This window comes from Saccopteryx bilineata, chromosome 6, assembly GCF_036850765.1.
Source record: "Saccopteryx bilineata isolate mSacBil1 chromosome 6, mSacBil1_pri_phased_curated, whole genome shotgun sequence".
Lineage (NCBI taxonomy): Eukaryota > Metazoa > Chordata > Mammalia > Chiroptera > Emballonuridae > Saccopteryx > Saccopteryx bilineata.
Window position 1 is genome coordinate 33,813,633 of NC_089495.1, and position 17,640 is coordinate 33,831,272.

General features: G+C 41.2%; 2 protein-coding genes across 6 annotated transcripts in view; one reads left to right on the forward strand and one right to left on the reverse strand.

Moving 5' to 3' along the window:
- The window catches only part of SLC20A2 (solute carrier family 20 member 2), a 117,568-nt gene extending 116,902 nt beyond the window's left edge, over nt 1-666 (reverse strand). For 2 of the 5 annotated variants that reach the window (XM_066236690.1, XM_066236687.1), the window contains exon 1: nt 345-666. The gene's annotated coding sequence lies outside the window, so the exon portion shown is untranslated. Of the gene's footprint in view, nt 1-2; nt 142-344 lie in introns of those variants that run through there. The other 3 variants (XM_066236685.1, XM_066236688.1, XM_066236689.1) reach the window with 2 other exon arrangements.
- Nucleotides 34-12,539, forward strand: SMIM19 (small integral membrane protein 19). Its single transcript, XM_066236695.1, has 4 exons — nt 34-168; nt 5,214-5,353; nt 7,032-7,156; nt 11,029-12,539. The coding sequence occupies exons 2-4, from the start codon at nt 5,220-5,222 to the stop codon at nt 11,091-11,093; spliced, it is 324 nt and encodes a 107-aa protein (XP_066092792.1). The 5' UTR covers nt 34-168; nt 5,214-5,219; the 3' UTR covers nt 11,094-12,539.
- Nucleotides 12,540-17,640: the final 5,101 nt, after the last annotated feature.

The window sequence follows — 17,640 nt, forward strand, 5'->3', positions numbered from 1 at the left end:
ACCTGGTTCCCTGTCGCTTCCGGAAACCGACGGGCCGGCAGGAAATGACGAAGGCAGAGGTCGTCCAGGTCCGTGCGGTAACCGGTTCCCGCGAGTCCGGCCCCGACTCCGGGGAAAAGGGCCCCGAGCGGAGCAGCCTGGTCGCCTGCCGCCTCCGGAGCGAGCAGCGTGAGTGGCCCCGCGTCCCTGCGCCTCCCGGGCCCCGATCTCGCGTCACTCGGCCCCGCCCTCCGCCCGCGCGGCGCCACGCCCCGCCCCGTCCGGGACTCGCAGGGTGGGGAGAGCAGGGGAGGTGGGAGTCGCTGCCGCCCCACGCCCCCAGTGGGGGGCTTGCGGGCTCCTACCTGCCTCGCTTTTGCTCGTGGCGCTCAGGGCCGTTAGGAATAGTGAAGCTCCGAGTTCCCGAAACGCAGACAGAGTTGAAGGAGCCGCATCTGCAACGTCAACTTGGGGCGGGCGCGTTGGCCCCGGGTGATTCGGAGTTTAGCAGGAGTGTTTGAGGATTGAATCACACGCAGCCTGCGAGCGGCGGAAACGCATTAGGTCTGGCAGCTCCGCAGGCTCCCGCCTGCGGCCACTTCCTGAGAAAGGATTATGTTCTGTACCCGCTCAACTGGATTCTTTTTTTCCGGGAGGAGCAAATCTCATAAGATTGAGGTCAGGGTTGGAAGAGTTCAGGTTTGAGAGTCAGATGCATGTGACAACCCTGTCCGTCCACTCGCTAGACTGTGTGATTTTGGGCAGGTTATACTGTGTAAACACCGCCACCATCATCTCAGTTGCTTCTATAAAATGGAGCTTTAGTGCCTCCCAGCAGGGTGGTTGTGAAGATTAAAGTAATATGTGGACTGCCCAGCACGAAAACCCTCACGTTCATTGCCTGCCTCCCTTTGGTTCCTTCCTCCTGAAGGCCTGTTAGCTTGTACCCTTCTGCATCAGAAACCCAAACTTTTAGTGTCTCAGAAGACTGAGAGAAAGAAAATGACATACATGCAGTGTGGATTGTGTTATTAGGAACTCTTGGAACTGTGTAAATGATTCTAATCTGAATACTTGTATCAAAATAAAGTACTGAGAGACAAAAATGGTAAGATTTAGGAGATGGTAGCAAGTGATGCTCTGTTTTAGAACCATCTAGACATGGTATCAGGAACCCCAAGTCAGGAAACTAATTTTAATATTTATGATATAATCACTGACCTCTAGAAAGCTTCTCCTAGTTCTTAACCTAAAAGTTTATCAAACTAAAAACAAACCTAATCGTCCTATTTTGGCAACTTTATCTCTGGATACTAATGTTTATCTGGGACTTAATTCAGTGCATCCTAGCATCTCACTGAAATAGTTCAGTACGTGGAAAAAGTTTAGTTTTTCTCAATGACCAATTTGAGAAATTGATGAATCATGCTCCAAGCACATGGCTAGCTACATTGTGATCTTGCTGAAACAATAACTTGCCAGGAAGGAAGCACTGTAATGCCCCTGGGCATTTTGCTTTAGATTTAAGAGGAAGGCTGTGGTGGTATGAAGTAATCACTCAGCAGGTGTATGTGTGTACACTTGGTTAGACTGGCTTGCTGGAAGGGGATGTTCATAGTTCAGGCCACATGTGAGCCACGGGTGTGTACTGTGACTTTGGTCAAAACTATTCTTTATTTCTGTCAGTCTTACAAAGTCATGCAATTGGTCACGATAGAGAGTTGGTTAGAAAAGGTCCCTCAGTGCAGATCTTTCACAACAGCGCTACTAAAACTATTTCCCTGGAACTGTGGAGCACAAGTGTCATTGCATACCAATGATGGTGTCTAATATATGTTATATAATTCACGTTAAAGTTTTACCATCTGGGTCAGCAGTAATGTGAAATTCTCTGAAATGACAGACTGGCATATTTGTCGCAGGAGGAAGGTTTGCTCTGTAGGTATATACCATTTAGAGTGGCACATACAGAAAATTTTGTGAAAAATCAAAGCCAGAAATTAACCTGGCTCAGATCCATTCAAGTGTTAGAAAACAAGTAGGAAACACTTTTATAATTTGTCAGATAAATAGCACCTGCAAAATGTTCTAGTGACCATTGTTATGTATTCCCTGCTTCACAGACTTGTTAATAATTCCCAATCCTGAAAGCTACCACCCTTGCTGCATAATTGTTTCAGGCCTTCTTCAGCATCTCAAATCAGACATCTAATGTCATCTCTTTTTGCCAAACACAGAATTTTACATTTTGGCACCAACAAAAGTCTAGATTCCATAAAGTATAAACAATTACTAATCTCTGGTATTCCAAAAGAAATCAACCAAAAGTTGGTTACTTACTATCAATAATATATTTATAGAAACTAAAGTTCAGTTTCAAGGAATAAGAATCAAAGCTTTGGCTATGTCAAATCTCCTTGTACCTCTTAGTCTCTCATTTTTTTATTTTTTTAGGTTAGAGGAGGGGAGATAGTGAGGCAGACTGCTACCTGTGTCCCAACTGGGATCTACCCAACAACTCCGTCTGCAGAGACAGCTCAGCCATGGGTGTGCACACAAAAAATGTTTTGCAGGACTTAAGAAAAAACACAAAGTAAAGATGTGTACAAGGGACTCCCAACCTCTAGGACTGAGAGCCCAGTTCTTTGCAGCCTTATCGTATTTACCGTATTTTTCACTCCATAAGATGCACTTTTTCCACCACAAAAAGTGAAGGGGAAAATGCCCATGCATCTTATGGAGCAAAAAATACGGTATTTTATTAAATATTTTAACATACCATTTGGTTCAGAATATTTTTTTTCTTATTTTCCTCAAAACCCTGGGTGTGTCTTATGGTCAGGTGCATCTTATGGAGCTAAAAATACGGTATTTGTTTCTTTAATCAGCAAATAAGTTAGCAGAGCATAGGCTCAGGAACAGAGAAGGATGACTAACTAAAACCTTGCAGGTATGCAGGAATTGGCTAAAAGGTTCAGAAGCTTCCATTAAACAATCTTATCAGTGCTTGCCAGGGCAGCATTCTGCCCCCGCAGGACTTCGCGTTCCAAAGTCCGCACCAAAGGCTTGTTTCAGGGCGGCATTCCAACTTCCAGCCATTTTCCTACACCCATCTAGGGCTGATGATCGAGTACTAAGCTATTTTTAGTGCCTGAGGCTGATGCACTCCAACCAAGCTATCCTCAACAACCCAGGCCATGCTCAAACAAATGGAGCCACTGGCTGAGGGAGGGGAAAGAGGAGAGGGCGGGGTAGGGGGGGCAGCAGATGGTTGCTTCTGTGTGCCCTGACCAGGAATCGACCCTGGGACATCCATATGCCAGGCTGACACTATCCACTGAGCCACAGGCCAGGGCCAGCCTCTTATTCTCTTAAGAAAAATTCCAGACTCTGGCCAGTTAGCTCAGTTAGTTAGAGCATTGTCCAGAAAGGACAAGGTTGCGGGTTCAATCCTGGGTCAGGGCACAGACGGGAAGCAGCCAATGAATTCACAACTAAGTGGAACAACAAATGAATGCTTCCCTTCCCCCTTCCTCTCTCTCTCTAAAAAATATCAATTAATAAATAAAAAAAATTAAGCCTTGGATAGTAGCTCAACTGGTTGGAGTGTGGTCCGGAAGCACAGAGTATGCTGATCAGGGAACATACAGCAACAGCTCAGTGTTCCTGTCTCTGTCTCTCCCCGCCTCTCTCTAAAAAGAAAAATTTCACAGCCAGACTTTAATATATAGGAATGAGGTATGGTCTGATGTTTAATATTTAGATCTTGCATCTATAAATTATTATAATTTAAAGTAAGTTCTGTTTTTATTATTCCTTGGCTGATTTTTACAAGACATTTTATATTTATCAGACACCAATAGATGTTTTTGAGATATTACTCTTGCCCTCAGTGTTGACCGTTTAAGTTAAATGGCCATTTATGATATTCATTGTACTCTAAATAAGTACATTATGTCCCCAGATGTCTGACAGAGACTTCAGATGTCAGCAAGAGGTAAACATGCTATCTGGCTTAGGAGCAGACCTCTGGGGAAATTTAATTCATTTTATGCAGAGGCACACTATAAGAAAGAAAACAGACTGCCCTTAATACACACTTATTAACTTACTGAGTCAAAACTACATTAAAGAACATTTTGGAGGCTTACAGGACAGATTGCAAGATATTTTAGGTGCTGAATTTCTGCAATACCTTCACTGTTATAAGCTATCTAGGAGGGAAAAATGCAAAACAATTTCTTAGACATTTCAGATACTCTTTTTCTTGGTATTAGAAAATGGCAGTCTTATTATTAGAAACTACAGTACAGTTATCACCCATCACTTGTTCAGTCCTTTTCCTTTTTATAGAATGTCTAAAATAAACACTTCTGGACTTCTTTCACATATTAGGTCATTTTACTTAGACTTACCTTTTATGCCCAACACAAAGGAGGAACTTTCTCTTAAAGGGAAAATTCAGTTACCTTCCCAAACACAAATGAGAAACCATTCCTCTTTTACTTGCTATTTGGTACAGTTGCTATTACCACTCTTATTTTCTGTGGGAATGTCCAAAGAATGCATTTCCTTGAATAGAAGTCACAGCTGTGTAAATAGCAAAAAGCAACTTTGTATTCCATAGCTTATTTCAACCACATTTGACCAGCAAGCCAAAATTAGATAGAGCTGCCGCCGTTTTCCAGCTGCATCAGGAGGCACGTGGAAGGGCATTGGTACGCTGTCACCTTTTCTAGGTTGCTGTCACCAGAGCAACATTTTTCTGAGTATCACAGACAGTTGTTAGGGTCTATGTTTCAAAGCATTCAGTTGCTTTAATCTGGATGATAGTGTTTGGAAACTGTGCAATGACATTTCAACCTGTATTCCTTTTATTAATATTATTTTTTTAATCCCAAATTTTAACTTTAATGTAGAAGCTGTAATGTCTTGAAGTTCAAAATAAGAGGAAATACTGTTACCTGTTTTAGTTACCTAGACCAGGGGTTGGCCAACTTTTTCTTAAAGGACCAGACTGTAGATATTTTAGGCTTTGAGAGCTGTGAGGCAAAAACCAAGGGTATTATGTAGGTACTTAAAACAATTTAAAATGTACCCATTTAGAAACGTAAAACCATTCTTGGCTCTTTGGCGGCGGGCTGTATGTAGTTGGCCAGCAGACTGTTTGCCAGCCCTTCTTCAGTCAAACCATTGCTCACCAACGGAAACGCTGTTCTTTTTTTCTCTCTCAGAGCCGCATGCTGGGGGGTTACGGAGTAATGGGTGACGATGGCTCTATCGATTACAGCGTCCACGAGGCCTGGAACGAAGCCACCAACGTTTACTTGGTTGTGATCCTCGTTAGTTTTGGTCTCTTCATGTATGCCAAGAGGTAAATATTTGAGTACCTCAGGGAGATAAGAAACTGGGCATTTAAAAGCTTTGCAGGTTTGTTTATTGTTTTATCTGAATTAAATGCACAAAAATAATTTCATCAGTGTTTTAGTTCCTGCTATGAAACACTATCTACTCAGACTCTTGAGCACTGGACACTGAGGTTTAGCTTCCAACACCCTGTTGAGATGGAGACTTAAGGGCAGCTCTTGGCACCCAGACCAGCTACACTATACTCCTATTCTGTCACTTCTAACACAGCTTAATTTATCATCCAACCTGTGCTCACTGTCACCTTTGGATGAACACATTTCTTTTGGCCCATGTCCCTGAAAATGCAGAAACTACTGTGTATTCCGAGAGTCTCTCCTTGCATGTTTTAAGCTTTCCCTTCTGTTTCTTGTGCAAGATTGTATTATGAACAATATTGACCATCTTCAGCAAAAATGTCAATCCCTCGAGAACAAAGACCTTTAACCTTTGTGTCCCGGGTGCCACATAATGTAAATTCTCAATAAATATTTCCCACTTTAATTCTAGATACTTTAGCATAATTTAACTGTTCTCCTCCATACTCTCTGGCTTCTTTTCTTTAAGTACAGTTAAAAAAAAATAAAGGGGGATACTTTGAAAAGGAAAAACAGTGTTAGTGGACTGAGTTGCTTCTATTTATTACCACATGTTTAATGGTGTCCTCTACAAAAGTCAGAAAGGCATTAGATAATTCAAAATAATTAGTAATCCAAAAATAATTGATGTTTGATCTGGGGAATAGTTAAGAGCCTATACTTGTTCTCAGACATGCAGGCTCACCCTTCCCAGCTGCCTGACTCCTGGAGTGGCTAGCTCATTGGCCACCTAGCTTCTAGGGGGTGGGTGAGAGAAGGCTTCCCATACCAGCACTGTTCTACATGCAGGAAACAGCTTTCCTCCAAAAATAGGCACTGCCTCCTCTCCACCCCACTGTTTTAAAAGCAGGGGCACAGTGGCCCTGGCTGAGTAGCTCAGTTGGTTAGAGCATTATCCCCATGATCCAAGGTTGCAGGTTCAGTCCTCGGTCAGGGCACCTACAAGAATCAACCAGTGAATGCATAAATAAGTGGAACAACAAATAGATGTTATCCCCCTCTCTCTCAAAATCAATAAATAAAATAAATAAAAAATAAAAGCAGGAGTACACTGTTACCAGTTTTAAATAGATGGCCCCATTATAACCATGCTGTTGTATTTAAGAAATATGCTTATTATTTTCCAAAATTAAGGTCTGCTCACATTCTGTTTATTGTCAAACTCAGAAAATTTGCTTTATTTGGAGGAGATGAAAGGGAGGAGACAAATCAGATGTTTTTTTGTTTATGCATTTCTCCTTACAATATCTGGCTTTGGGGTGGGGGTAGGGCGCATAGGCACAGTGGAGGTCTGCCACTGTTGCATTACGTGGATGTTTTCAGCTACTTCCTTTCCTTTCTTGTAGCCCTGTAGCTGTACTTACACAGCTTCTTACTTTTTAGTGAAAGAACACTCAGAGCCAAGGAAGCATCCACAGAGACAAAATAAAAGGGGTTCCTTGCCATTTAAGTCCTAAGATGTAGTTTCTGATTATAACAATCATGAGAATATTATAGTCCTATAGATATTAACACAACTCTTGTTTCCACATTGGTTTTGTGTTTTAGAAATAAAAGGAAAATTATGAGGATATTTAGTGTGCCACCTACAGCAGAAATTCTGTCAGAGCCCAACTTTTATGACACAATAAGCAAAATTCGTTTAAGACAGCAGCTGGAAATGTATTCCATTTGTAAGTATATTCTGTGCTTAACTGTATATATAAGCATGTTTAAAATTGATTTTTTGGAATTGAATCTAGTTAGCAAGAGGTTTTCAAAAATAGCTGGTAATGGGCCCTGGCCAGTTGGCTCAGCTGTAGAATGTCGGCCTGGCGTATGGATGTCCCGGGTTTGATTCCCAGTCAGTGCACACAGGAGAAGCAGCTATCTGCTTCTCCACCCCTCCCCTCACCCTTCTCTCTTCCCACCTCTCTATTCCTCTCCTGTAGCCTTGGCTCAGATGTAGAATGTCGGCCTGGCGTATGGATGTCCCGGGTTTGATTCCCAGTCAGTGCACACAGGAGAAACAGCTATCAGATTCTCCACCCCTTCCCTTCACCCTTCTCTCTTCCCACCTCTCTATTCCTCTCCTGTAACCTTGGCTCAGATGTAGCAAGTTGGCCCAGGACACTGAGGATGGCTCCATGGCCTCTGCTCAGGTGCTAAAATAGCTTGGTTGCCAAGCAACAGAGCAGTGGCCCCAGATGGGCAGAGCATCACCCCATGGGGGCTTGCTGGGTAGATCCCAGTTGGGGCACATGTGGGAGTCCATCTCTGCCTCCCCGCTTCTCACTTAAGAAAAATTAAAAAATTAAAAAAAAATAGTTGGACGTGAAAACAATGCCTTTTTCAGATGCTCAACACAGTATCAGCAAAGGCAGATTTGCATGAAGTTAATGCTTCAGGACCCTGTACTTGTACAGGCCCACCAAAACCCTGAGAGGAACCATAGCAATGTGTATGTGTGATCATACTTCTGTAAATTTGGTAAAAATCAGCTATTTTAACAATCAGTTAAGATTTCTGTCTCCTTCCTACTTTCATTTGTCCTCCTTTGTACTTCCCCTTGTGAGGAATGACATTGAAGTGGCCTGGAGCATTTTGGGGACCTACGGGATAGTTGAATTGTAGCTACTTTTAGTTGGTGTTTGAAATTTGTATTTATGGAGTTTGCAGTCCCTTCTATTATAATTAAATTACTATAAGTCAAAGCAGTATAGGAGCGGCTTCCAGGAATATGGCATTTGACGTCAGTGTGCAAGGCCAGAGGGCATAGCTCAGTATTAATACTCATACTGAGTACGTAGGTAGAGAAGAAGCAAAGTTCACAATGTGCAGAGTCAAAATGCTTTGTAAGCCACAGCCACTTGTGCTGCCATTTAAAAGAATAATGGTGTTGTTTCTGTTGTATCATTAAGTTGAGAAAAGCAAGATATAACATGTACTACAGTGACACCCTTTTAAAATCAATGACCTCTACTCTGGTTTCTCTTCAGATCATATAATTCCTTCACCTTTTAAAACCAAATGACCAAAACATCCTTTGTATTATCTGCATATAATATAAATGTTCTATACAATTATGCAAGCATGGAGGAAGGCTTGGAGAGATATGCATGGATTATTAACATTATTAACTTGATGGGGGCAGTGAGATTTAAAGAAAGAAGACTGGACATTTTGTAAAAGAAATACATTTACTGTAAATACTTAAATGTGAGTGTGTGCATAGAAAGAAACGAGTGAAATTTTAGGTGAAAAGTAGAAAGAAAAATATTTTTTACACAGGTAAAACCTCTAAACAATTCTTTAGTATAAATTATTTATTTATTTATTTATTTATTTTTTCTTTTTGTATTTTTCTGAAGCTGGAAACGGGGAGAGACAGTCAGACAGACTCCTGCATGCGCCCAACCGGGATCCACCCGGCACGCCCACCAGGGGCGATGCTCTGCCCACCAGGGGGCAATGCTCTGCCCCTCTGGGACATCGCTCTGCCGCAACCAGAGCCACTCTAGTGCCTGGGGCAGAGGCCAAGGAGCCATCCCCAGCGCCCAGGCCATCTTTGCTCCAATGGAGCCTTGGCTGCGGGAGGGGAAGAGAGAGACAGAGAGGAAGGAGGGGAGCGGGGTGGAGAAGCAAATGGGCGCTTCTCCTATGTGCCCTGGCCGGGAATCGAACCCGGGTCCCCTGCACGCCAGGCCGACACTCTACCGCTGAGCCAACCGACCAGGGCCGTATAAATTATTTAAAAACTGGTTAACAGCAGTTTCTTTGGGGAAAGCAGCTGAGTAGGTAGCTGTAGCTCAGGCAGGAAGAAGACACACTTCCACTGCTTTTTCTTTTGTTCCTTCTGCACTTTGTACCGTATGCATATGTTGCCAGTTCAAGCTAAGAAGTATAACTAACATAGCATTATTCACAATGGCCAAAGGTGGAAACAACCCAAGTGTCCTTGACGGATGAACGGGTACACTAAACATGGGACAGAAATACAGTAGACTGTTTTTCAGCCTTTAAGAGGAAGAAACTTCTGACATATGCTCTAACAGGGATAAACCTCAAAGACATTTTGCTTCATAATTATTCTTATAATGAAGTGAAATAAGCCTAGCCAAGAAACAGATACTGTTTGTTTATGCTACTCAGGGTGAATATATTACTGGTAGTGTAACATCTACAATTATAAACCCAGTGTTAATACAGTAATTTGATGGGAATGGCATTAAATAAAGCTTATCAGAACTCCTGTCTTTGTAAGGTATATCAGTTTTCTAAGGCCGCTATAAAAATTATCACAAATTTTGTGGCTTAAAACAACACAGGTGTATTCTCTTACAGTTTTATAGGTTAAACATCCTGCAACAGTCTCACTGGGATAAAATCCAAGTGTCAGCAGGGTTTTCTCTCTGCTCTACAGGAAAATCTGTTTCTTTGCCATTTCCAGCCTCTAGAAGCAACCCACATTTCTTGCCTGTGGCCCCATTCCTCCATATTCAAAGCCAGTAGCATTGCATCTTCCTGATCATTCTTCCATTTCTGTATCTTCCCCTGCATCTGAACTCAGCCAGGAAACGTTCTGTTTTTAAGGACCCGTGTGATTAGGTGGGGCCAGGGAACCCTGGGTAATCTCCCCCTCTCAAGGACTTGACCTTAATAACATCTTCAAAGTACCCTTTGCCCGGTCAGATAACATGTTCGCAGTTTACGGGAGTTAGGGTGTGCACCTCTTTGGAAGCCACTATTCTTATAAACAGTGAGTATGTGTAGATCTGTACACTTACTGAATCCCTTCACATTGGATCATTTTCAGTGTTCGCAACATATCTAGTGCTAACAAAGTCTGGCGGTTGAAGAGGAAATAGCAAACAAAGTTCTTTTTCTTAAAGAGGACTCCCAAAGTTGTAGAAGCTTTAGGCCACAAAAATCTGAATTCACCATGACTAGCGTAAACAAATAGTATCTCTTTTTTGGTGAGGAAAAAAAGAGACTGAAAGTTTTAAAGCTGTGAAGTGAATGTCATATTCATATAGATTTTATCTCTGTATTTTCTCTAGTTTTAGGTTAAGACCATTCTTCAATAAACATTTCTCAAAAGTACAAAGCGAATACAGAATTGCATATCTGTTTTCTGTTCTAGTTTATATTAGTCACAAAGTTCAATAAAAGTTTCTTAGGCTTGTAAGTTAAAATATAGTTAAATTCCTTATGATGTGGACAAAGGTATTATTATTAATTTATCTCAAGGTAGAAATGGGTGACAAGAAAGAAGGAAATTATGCAATATTAATTTTAATAGCTTAATGTTTACCATATATTTTAAAGCTCAAATAATCCTGATATACAAGTAATAGTAATAAAAACATATAAAAGCAGTGTTGAGAAATTAGAACATCACAAAGTATAGTAAATTTCCTCCAATGGGAAAAAAATGTTAAATTCTAAGCTAATTTTTTACTGAGATTAATGACTTGATTGTGATTTAATGATATTAACTAGTAATTACTTTATTGATTTTATCTTTTTTCTTGTTTTTTGTTTTGTTTTGTTTGCTTTTCAATAGCAAGAAAGTATGACTACCAGCAGCCACAGAACCAGGCCGACAGTGTGCAGCTCTCATTGGAATGAAACCTCGGAAAATGAGCGACATAAGTCATTGTGAAACAGTATGGTACAAGCTCCGAATTCTACTAAATCATGAACAACATATTAAAAAAATCTTTTGTCTCCACAAAATTATTTTACTTGTGACTTTTCCCCAATTTTTTTGGTGTATTTTGTTTTGTTTTTTAAAATTGCATCTCTGAGTCTTTTGTCACACTAATCAAAAATAGCTCAAAGGGCCCCAAAACAGAAGGATGGACCATAACGAGAGATGGTAGTTTTACTTTGTGGAGACCTTTGAGGTCTTCAGGATACAATCTGTTAGGAATGAAAACCCGTCTTTAGAAGTGAGAACCTGAGTTTATGCCACTTTGAGTTGAACATTCTTGCAAAAATAAAAAATGAAAATCCAGTCATTGGATTTTCAGACTTCCTGTCAGACTGGACTCTGTGTTAAAAGTAACATGGAGAACAGTGATGCGTCTTCTCATTGCTGTTGTTACTACTCTTTTATTGAATTAACTATTTGCTTTTTCAGAACTTGTATAGTAGACTGTCTTTTCTTCATCGTGAAGCATAATTCTGCTAATTATGGAATTTTTTCCCTCTTAATTGTGTTTTTAGGTGTTGATTTGCCTTCTTCCTTAGTCCTACAGTTTCATTTCCACCACAAGAATCTTCCTTAGACCATCCTGGCCATGTTGCCAAAATAATAGACACCTCTATACTGGTGTTAGCAACTTGCTTTTCGGTCCTATGACTATCAATGTTTAATGTAACTTTCTGGTTTCTTATGCTTTTTTAGCATAATAAGCTTTCCTGAAGACTCATATCTTACACCATTTTGTACTGTACATTGAAATGTTATTACCTAAGTTTTCATATTTATTTAAGTAAAAGCTGGTTAGAGGTAGTGGCAGAATATTTAACTGTCCATGCTGGCCAAGAATTAGTTTTTGAATCAAAGATATTCTTAATTCTAAGAGTTAGAGTTAGTATTTCAACATTATTTTCCCTTTATAATTGTAAAGTGAAAGAATATAAATTTTAAGTGAAAAGGTTTAGATTAAGTAAAAACATTCAGGGAAATTGCATTTTCTTTTATAACTTAATTATATCATTAAAAAATGTATATTTTGTACAAGGAGAATTGTTGCCCAAATGGAGTAATTCTTTTCTTAACTCACAAATGAATAAATGCACCACCTATACATAGAATAAAAAACTGTGTAACTAAAAGGGTTGTAAGTTACAGGCTGGGACTAGCAGAGTGGGAAGGAGACACTCTTCTTAAACTTTGCTTTGCTTGTGGAGAGCCTCTGTTTATTTCCATGAGCAGAGAATGTAATCAAGCAGTAGCAGTTTACTTGCTGTCGCCGACATGTGGCACATCTGGACAAATTACAAACCTGGCCATATCAGATGACTAGTAAAAGTAGTGTACTTGAATAAATATAGATCACAATGAAATTGGCTGTGATTGTTTTTATCTGCATCCACTAGATAGAGACAGTCATTAACTAAAAACCGGTAGATCTTTGGTGAGCATCAAACCCGGTATGTATGAACGGACGAATTCCTCATTTTTTCTCTAAAGCTAACTCACCCCCACTGGCAGGAACAACAGCAAGTCTGCCTTTGAAGTTTCTTCTCTGCTTCAACAGCTGAGCTGGGAAAGGGGTGGAAGCCTGTAGCCACACTTCAAAGCAACATCAACTGATTGTCCTGCTTCTGCCCCCAAATCCACCAAGACTTCAATGGAACTATTTTCTTTGGAAGGAAAGGGGAATGACTAATAAATGGTAAATAACACTTGTGTCCTCCTTTTCCTCGTTTCTTCTTTTTTTTTAATGCATAAGATATTCAGCAGTGGTCAGCCTCTATTGGTGCACAGCTTGAGCGTGTTAAATAATTGATGTTTAGCTGATGCCAGCCAGCTGCACTTGGGAAAGAAGTTGGCCTCTAAAGGACACAGATGTTTGCTATTGACCCCACACTGTTTCAGGTGGAGTTATTTATATGATTCATCAGAAAATGAAATACAGAGTTTATGGTAAAATTGGCATAATATTAGAAATTATTTTCAGTATTGAGTAGAAATAAATAATAAAATAATGGTAATAAAAATAATTTCAGGCCCTGGCCGGTTGGCTCAGTGGTAGAGCGTCGGCCTGGCGTGCAGGGGACCCGGGTTCGATTCCCGGCCAGGGCACACAGGAGAAGCGCCCATTTGCTTCTCCACCCCCACCCCTCCTTCCTCTCTGTCTCTCTCTTCCCCTCCCGCAGCCAAGGCTCCATTGGAACAAAGATGGCCCAGGCGCTGGGGATGGCTCCTTGGCCGCTGCCCCAGGCACTAGAGTGGCTCTGGTCACGGCAGAGCAACGCCCCGGAGGGGCAGAGCATCGCCCCCTGGTGGACAGAGCATCGCCCCTGGTGGGCGTGCTGGGTGGATCCCGGTTGGGCGCATGCGGGAGTCTGTCTGACTGTCTCTCCCCGTTTCCAGCTTCAGAAAAGAATAAAAAGAAAAAAAAATAATTTCAGATATTAAGAACATATATCTTAGAAAATAAAGAGAAAAGAGACAAGTATACAGAACCAAGTAATTCATTCAATGAATAATTATGAAATATATACTCTGCACTAGACATGTGACCTATAGACTTTGATTCTAATAACAATTAGAATATGAATAGGTGTTAGAAAACTAAATGGAAATACTGTTCCTTATTTGCATATCTCCAACCTGTGTGCAAAACAGTGAGAGTTAGTCGTAGTCTGTTTCCCACTAAAATTTGCGCAAACTATAAAGCAAGAAGTTTCCCACCTACCTTTTGTCCCTCTTCAGTCTCCTATGAGTCTGTATTGTTGAGACAGGCTTTAAATGAGGATTTAGAAGGAAGGATGGGCAATAGCTGAGAACCAAGGCGGTAAACCCTCCCAAGTGAAAGTACGCACAGAAGCTTTGAGCAGCAGTCATCTTTCTGCTATCATTGACCTCTCACCCCAAAATAAATGAGTGGCATTTAGTATTGGATTCTGTGCCGATATATTTTCTACCTTTATTTTATTTACATATAGTGAAGAAGTAAAGCTGTTTGTGTAGATCAGTGACATTCCACATCGTAGGTAGGAAGATGGGGGTGAGTTAGAGGGGAGGCCTTACTGTCCAGGCCCATGGTTGTAGTTCAGCCCCATATATATATATATATATATATATATATATATATATATATATATATTTTTTTTTTTTTTTTTTGCATTTTTATGAAGCTAGAAATGGGGTGAGACAGTCAGACAGACTCCCGACCGGGCACGCCCACCAGGGGTGACGCTCTGCCCACCAGGGGGCGATGCTCTGCCCCTCCGGGGCATCGCTCTGCTGCGACCAGAGCCACTCTAGTGCCTGGGGCAGAGGCCAAGGAGCCATCCCCAGCGCCCGGGCCATCTTTGCTCCAATGGAGCCTTGGCTGCGGGAGGGGAAGAGAGAGACAGAGAGGAAGGAGAGGGGGAGGGGTGGAGAAGCAGATGGGCGCTTCTCCTGTGTGCCCTGGCCGGGAATCAAACCCGGGACTTCTGCACACCAGGCTGACGCTCTACCACTGAGCCAACCGGCCAGGGCCCAGCCCCAGATTTGATACTGAAAGAACACTGTATTGTTCATATCTTTTATTTTTAGGTTTACTAGTTCTAGAGTTTCATGAAAGAGTGGCTCCATCTCAGGGATTCTATTAAAAAATATTTTGACAAATTTCAAACTATCTGAAGAAAGTTGGGGACTTTTCACTGCAACCAACTGTTGGTATTATTAAAATTAAACGCAAATGTTTTTGGCCATAGAAATTTGAATTTTTTAAAAATGCACCACATAAATGTAAAATATTGTGAAAGAACAAGTAAGTGTATGTTTATTATATTCATTTCTTTTTTGCAAAGTATTGCAAGTATTTGAATAACATTTTATTTTGAGGTTTAAAAACTCAGGCCCATTCAAGTTGGCTACCACCTAATGTAAATCTTCTATCTACATGCTTTATACCGCTTAACAAAAGTAAGTGCTTGGTAAAAACTTGTTGAATTAAATAACTGTATACCTTATAGAACAGATGTTTTATTTTTATGATTTTGAAAAGTGCAGGTTCTGCCTGACCAGGCAGTGGTGCAGCGGATAGAGTGTTGACCGGAGACACTGAGGACCCAGGTTCAAAACCTGAGGTCACTGGCTTGATTGCGGGCCAACCAGCTTGAGCCCAGGGTCACTGGCTTGAGCATGAGATCATAGATATGACCCCATGGTCACTGGCTTGAGCCCAAAGGTCACTGGCTTGAAGCCCAAGGTTGCTGGCTTGAGCAAAGGGTCACCGGCTTGACTGGAGCCCCCTGGGCAAGGCACATATGAGAAAGCAATCAATGAATAGCTAAAGTGCTACAACTATGAGTTGATGCTTCTCATGTTTTCCTGTCTGTCTCTGTCTCTGTCTGTGTCTCTGTCTCACTTGCAGGAAAAAAAGAAGAAAAGTGCAGGTTCTGCTTCTGGTAAGAGAAGAGTAATCATATCAGACTAACATAATGATTATGAATTCAGAATGGAGTATAAAAAACTATATATTTGACAGTAACCATAAGCAGACAAACAGAAGGAGGGTGACCCTTGAAAGAGGGGACTGTACTGGTTGAGATGTGTTTCTTTATATGGTTCTTTGTCTAAAGGTATTTCCAGGTCTACCAGTTGACATTAGCTAGAACTCAGGTAGCAAGCTATAGTGAAATTGTTTGAGAATAAGACAGAGCTCAGGGCTTCTAGAGAGACTAAAAATTGAGGAGAAACACAAAGAAGTGAACTACAGGAAGGTGAAGATTAAAATCTGCATATAAATTCTGACAAGTCCTTGGCTGACTCATGAACTGTGAACCTACAGAGATTCTTAAGAGCCTGGCAGAAAACAAATAGCTAAAAAACTGAAATAACTAAGCAGGGTTTGCAGCTACTGCCCATCATAGGAAATACAGTTTAAGTCCTCCCCAATAATAACACTTTTCAGACAAAGATAAAATCTAGGCGACCTATACCATATCATCCACAATATCTAATACCAATAAAAAATTACAAGAATGAGAAAAACAGGAAAAATGATTGACAGTTAAGAGAACAAATGAAACAAGGGAGTCCATAGTCAAGAGAAAATATAGTCGATATGAACTGACTACAATACATCTCAGGTATTGAATTAGCAGAAAAGGACTTTAGCTATTACATATATATTTAGATAAATGAAATACTTTCAGATAAATGTTAATTGAAAGGCTTTATCAGCTGCAAATCTGCTGTACAAAAAATACTAAAGGATGTTCTTTGGGCAAAAGGGAAGTAATAACAAATGAAAACTCCAATTTAAGCAAACTCTGGGCATAATGAATGACCAGATGGAGAGAAACAATGATAGAACAAGTTAGGGCTTTTATCAACTGGGGATAAAGAGTATATAGGAGTTTCTTGTACTATTATAACTTTAATAGGAACTTGAAATTATTTTTATATTTAAAGTTATACCAATACTTGTAAATTAATTTCTTAGTAAACCCAATTCTAGTTTTGGTGTCATACCAATTATTGGCAATACCAAAATACAAGCAGGGTGTCTGAAGGTGAGCCTCTTTCTTCTGTGCTTCATCCCACAGCAAGCAGCCAGTAGCCTCTGTTCTCTATCAAAACCTATTTCCCACAAAGAACTTAAAAACCTGCTTCCACAAAAGTATAAATGACTGACAGCGGTGTCAGTTCTTCCAGCTTGTTTGTTCTGCATTTTAACAGAGAAAAGCCTCAATTGGAATGATAATAGGTTTTCAGACATTACAAAGCAGTGATCATTTTTAGGGATAAGAGAGCCTTAATGGCCGCTGAAATCATAACACATGCAATGAACTAAATTCCACCTATTCGTTTGGCTACCACTTCTAATTCTGCCTTTCTTCATCATCTGAGTGTAAACATTAGCAATCAGAATGTCATTTCTTTTTTTTTTTTTTTAATTTTAATTTTTTTGTACTTTTCTGAAGCTGGAAACGGGGAGAGACAGTCAGACAGACTCCCGCATGCGCCCAACCGGGATCCACCCGGCACGCCCACCAGGGGCGAAGCTCTGCCCACCAGGGGGTGATGCTCTGCCCCTCCGGGGCGTTGCTCTGCCGCGACCAGAGCCACTCTAGCGCCTGGGGCAGAGGCCAAGGAGCCATCCCCAGCGCCTGGGCCATCTTTGCTCCAATGGAGCCTGGGCTGCGGGAGGGGAAGAGAGAGACAGAGAGGAAGGAGGGGGTGGGGATGGAGAAGCAAATGGGCGCTTCTCCTATGTGCCCTGGCCAGGAATCAAACCCGGGTCCCCCGCACGCCAGGCCGACGCTCTACCGCTGAGCCAACCGGCCAGGGCCAGAATGTCATTTCTTCTCTATAAAAACTATTAAATTTACCGGAACTTCTAAATAGAAGAGTGACTCTATAGTTTTGTGTCTGTTTCAAACAGGGCACAGCCTGTTCTGCTTTCATTGTCTCATCTCTGTGAGGTATGAAAGTAGATAA

Coding starts and splice junctions, on each gene's coding strand:
- SMIM19 (XM_066236695.1), top strand. CDS start 5,220: ATGCTGGGGGGTTACGGAGTAATGGGTGACGATGGCTCTATCGATTAC. Junction 5,354..7,031: donor CTCTTCATGTATGCCAAGAG/GTAAATATTTGA, acceptor TTTGTGTTTTAG/AAATAAAAGGAAAATTATGA. Junction 7,157..11,028: donor GCTGGAAATGTATTCCATTT/GTAAGTATATTC, acceptor GCTTTTCAATAG/CAAGAAAGTATGACTACCAG.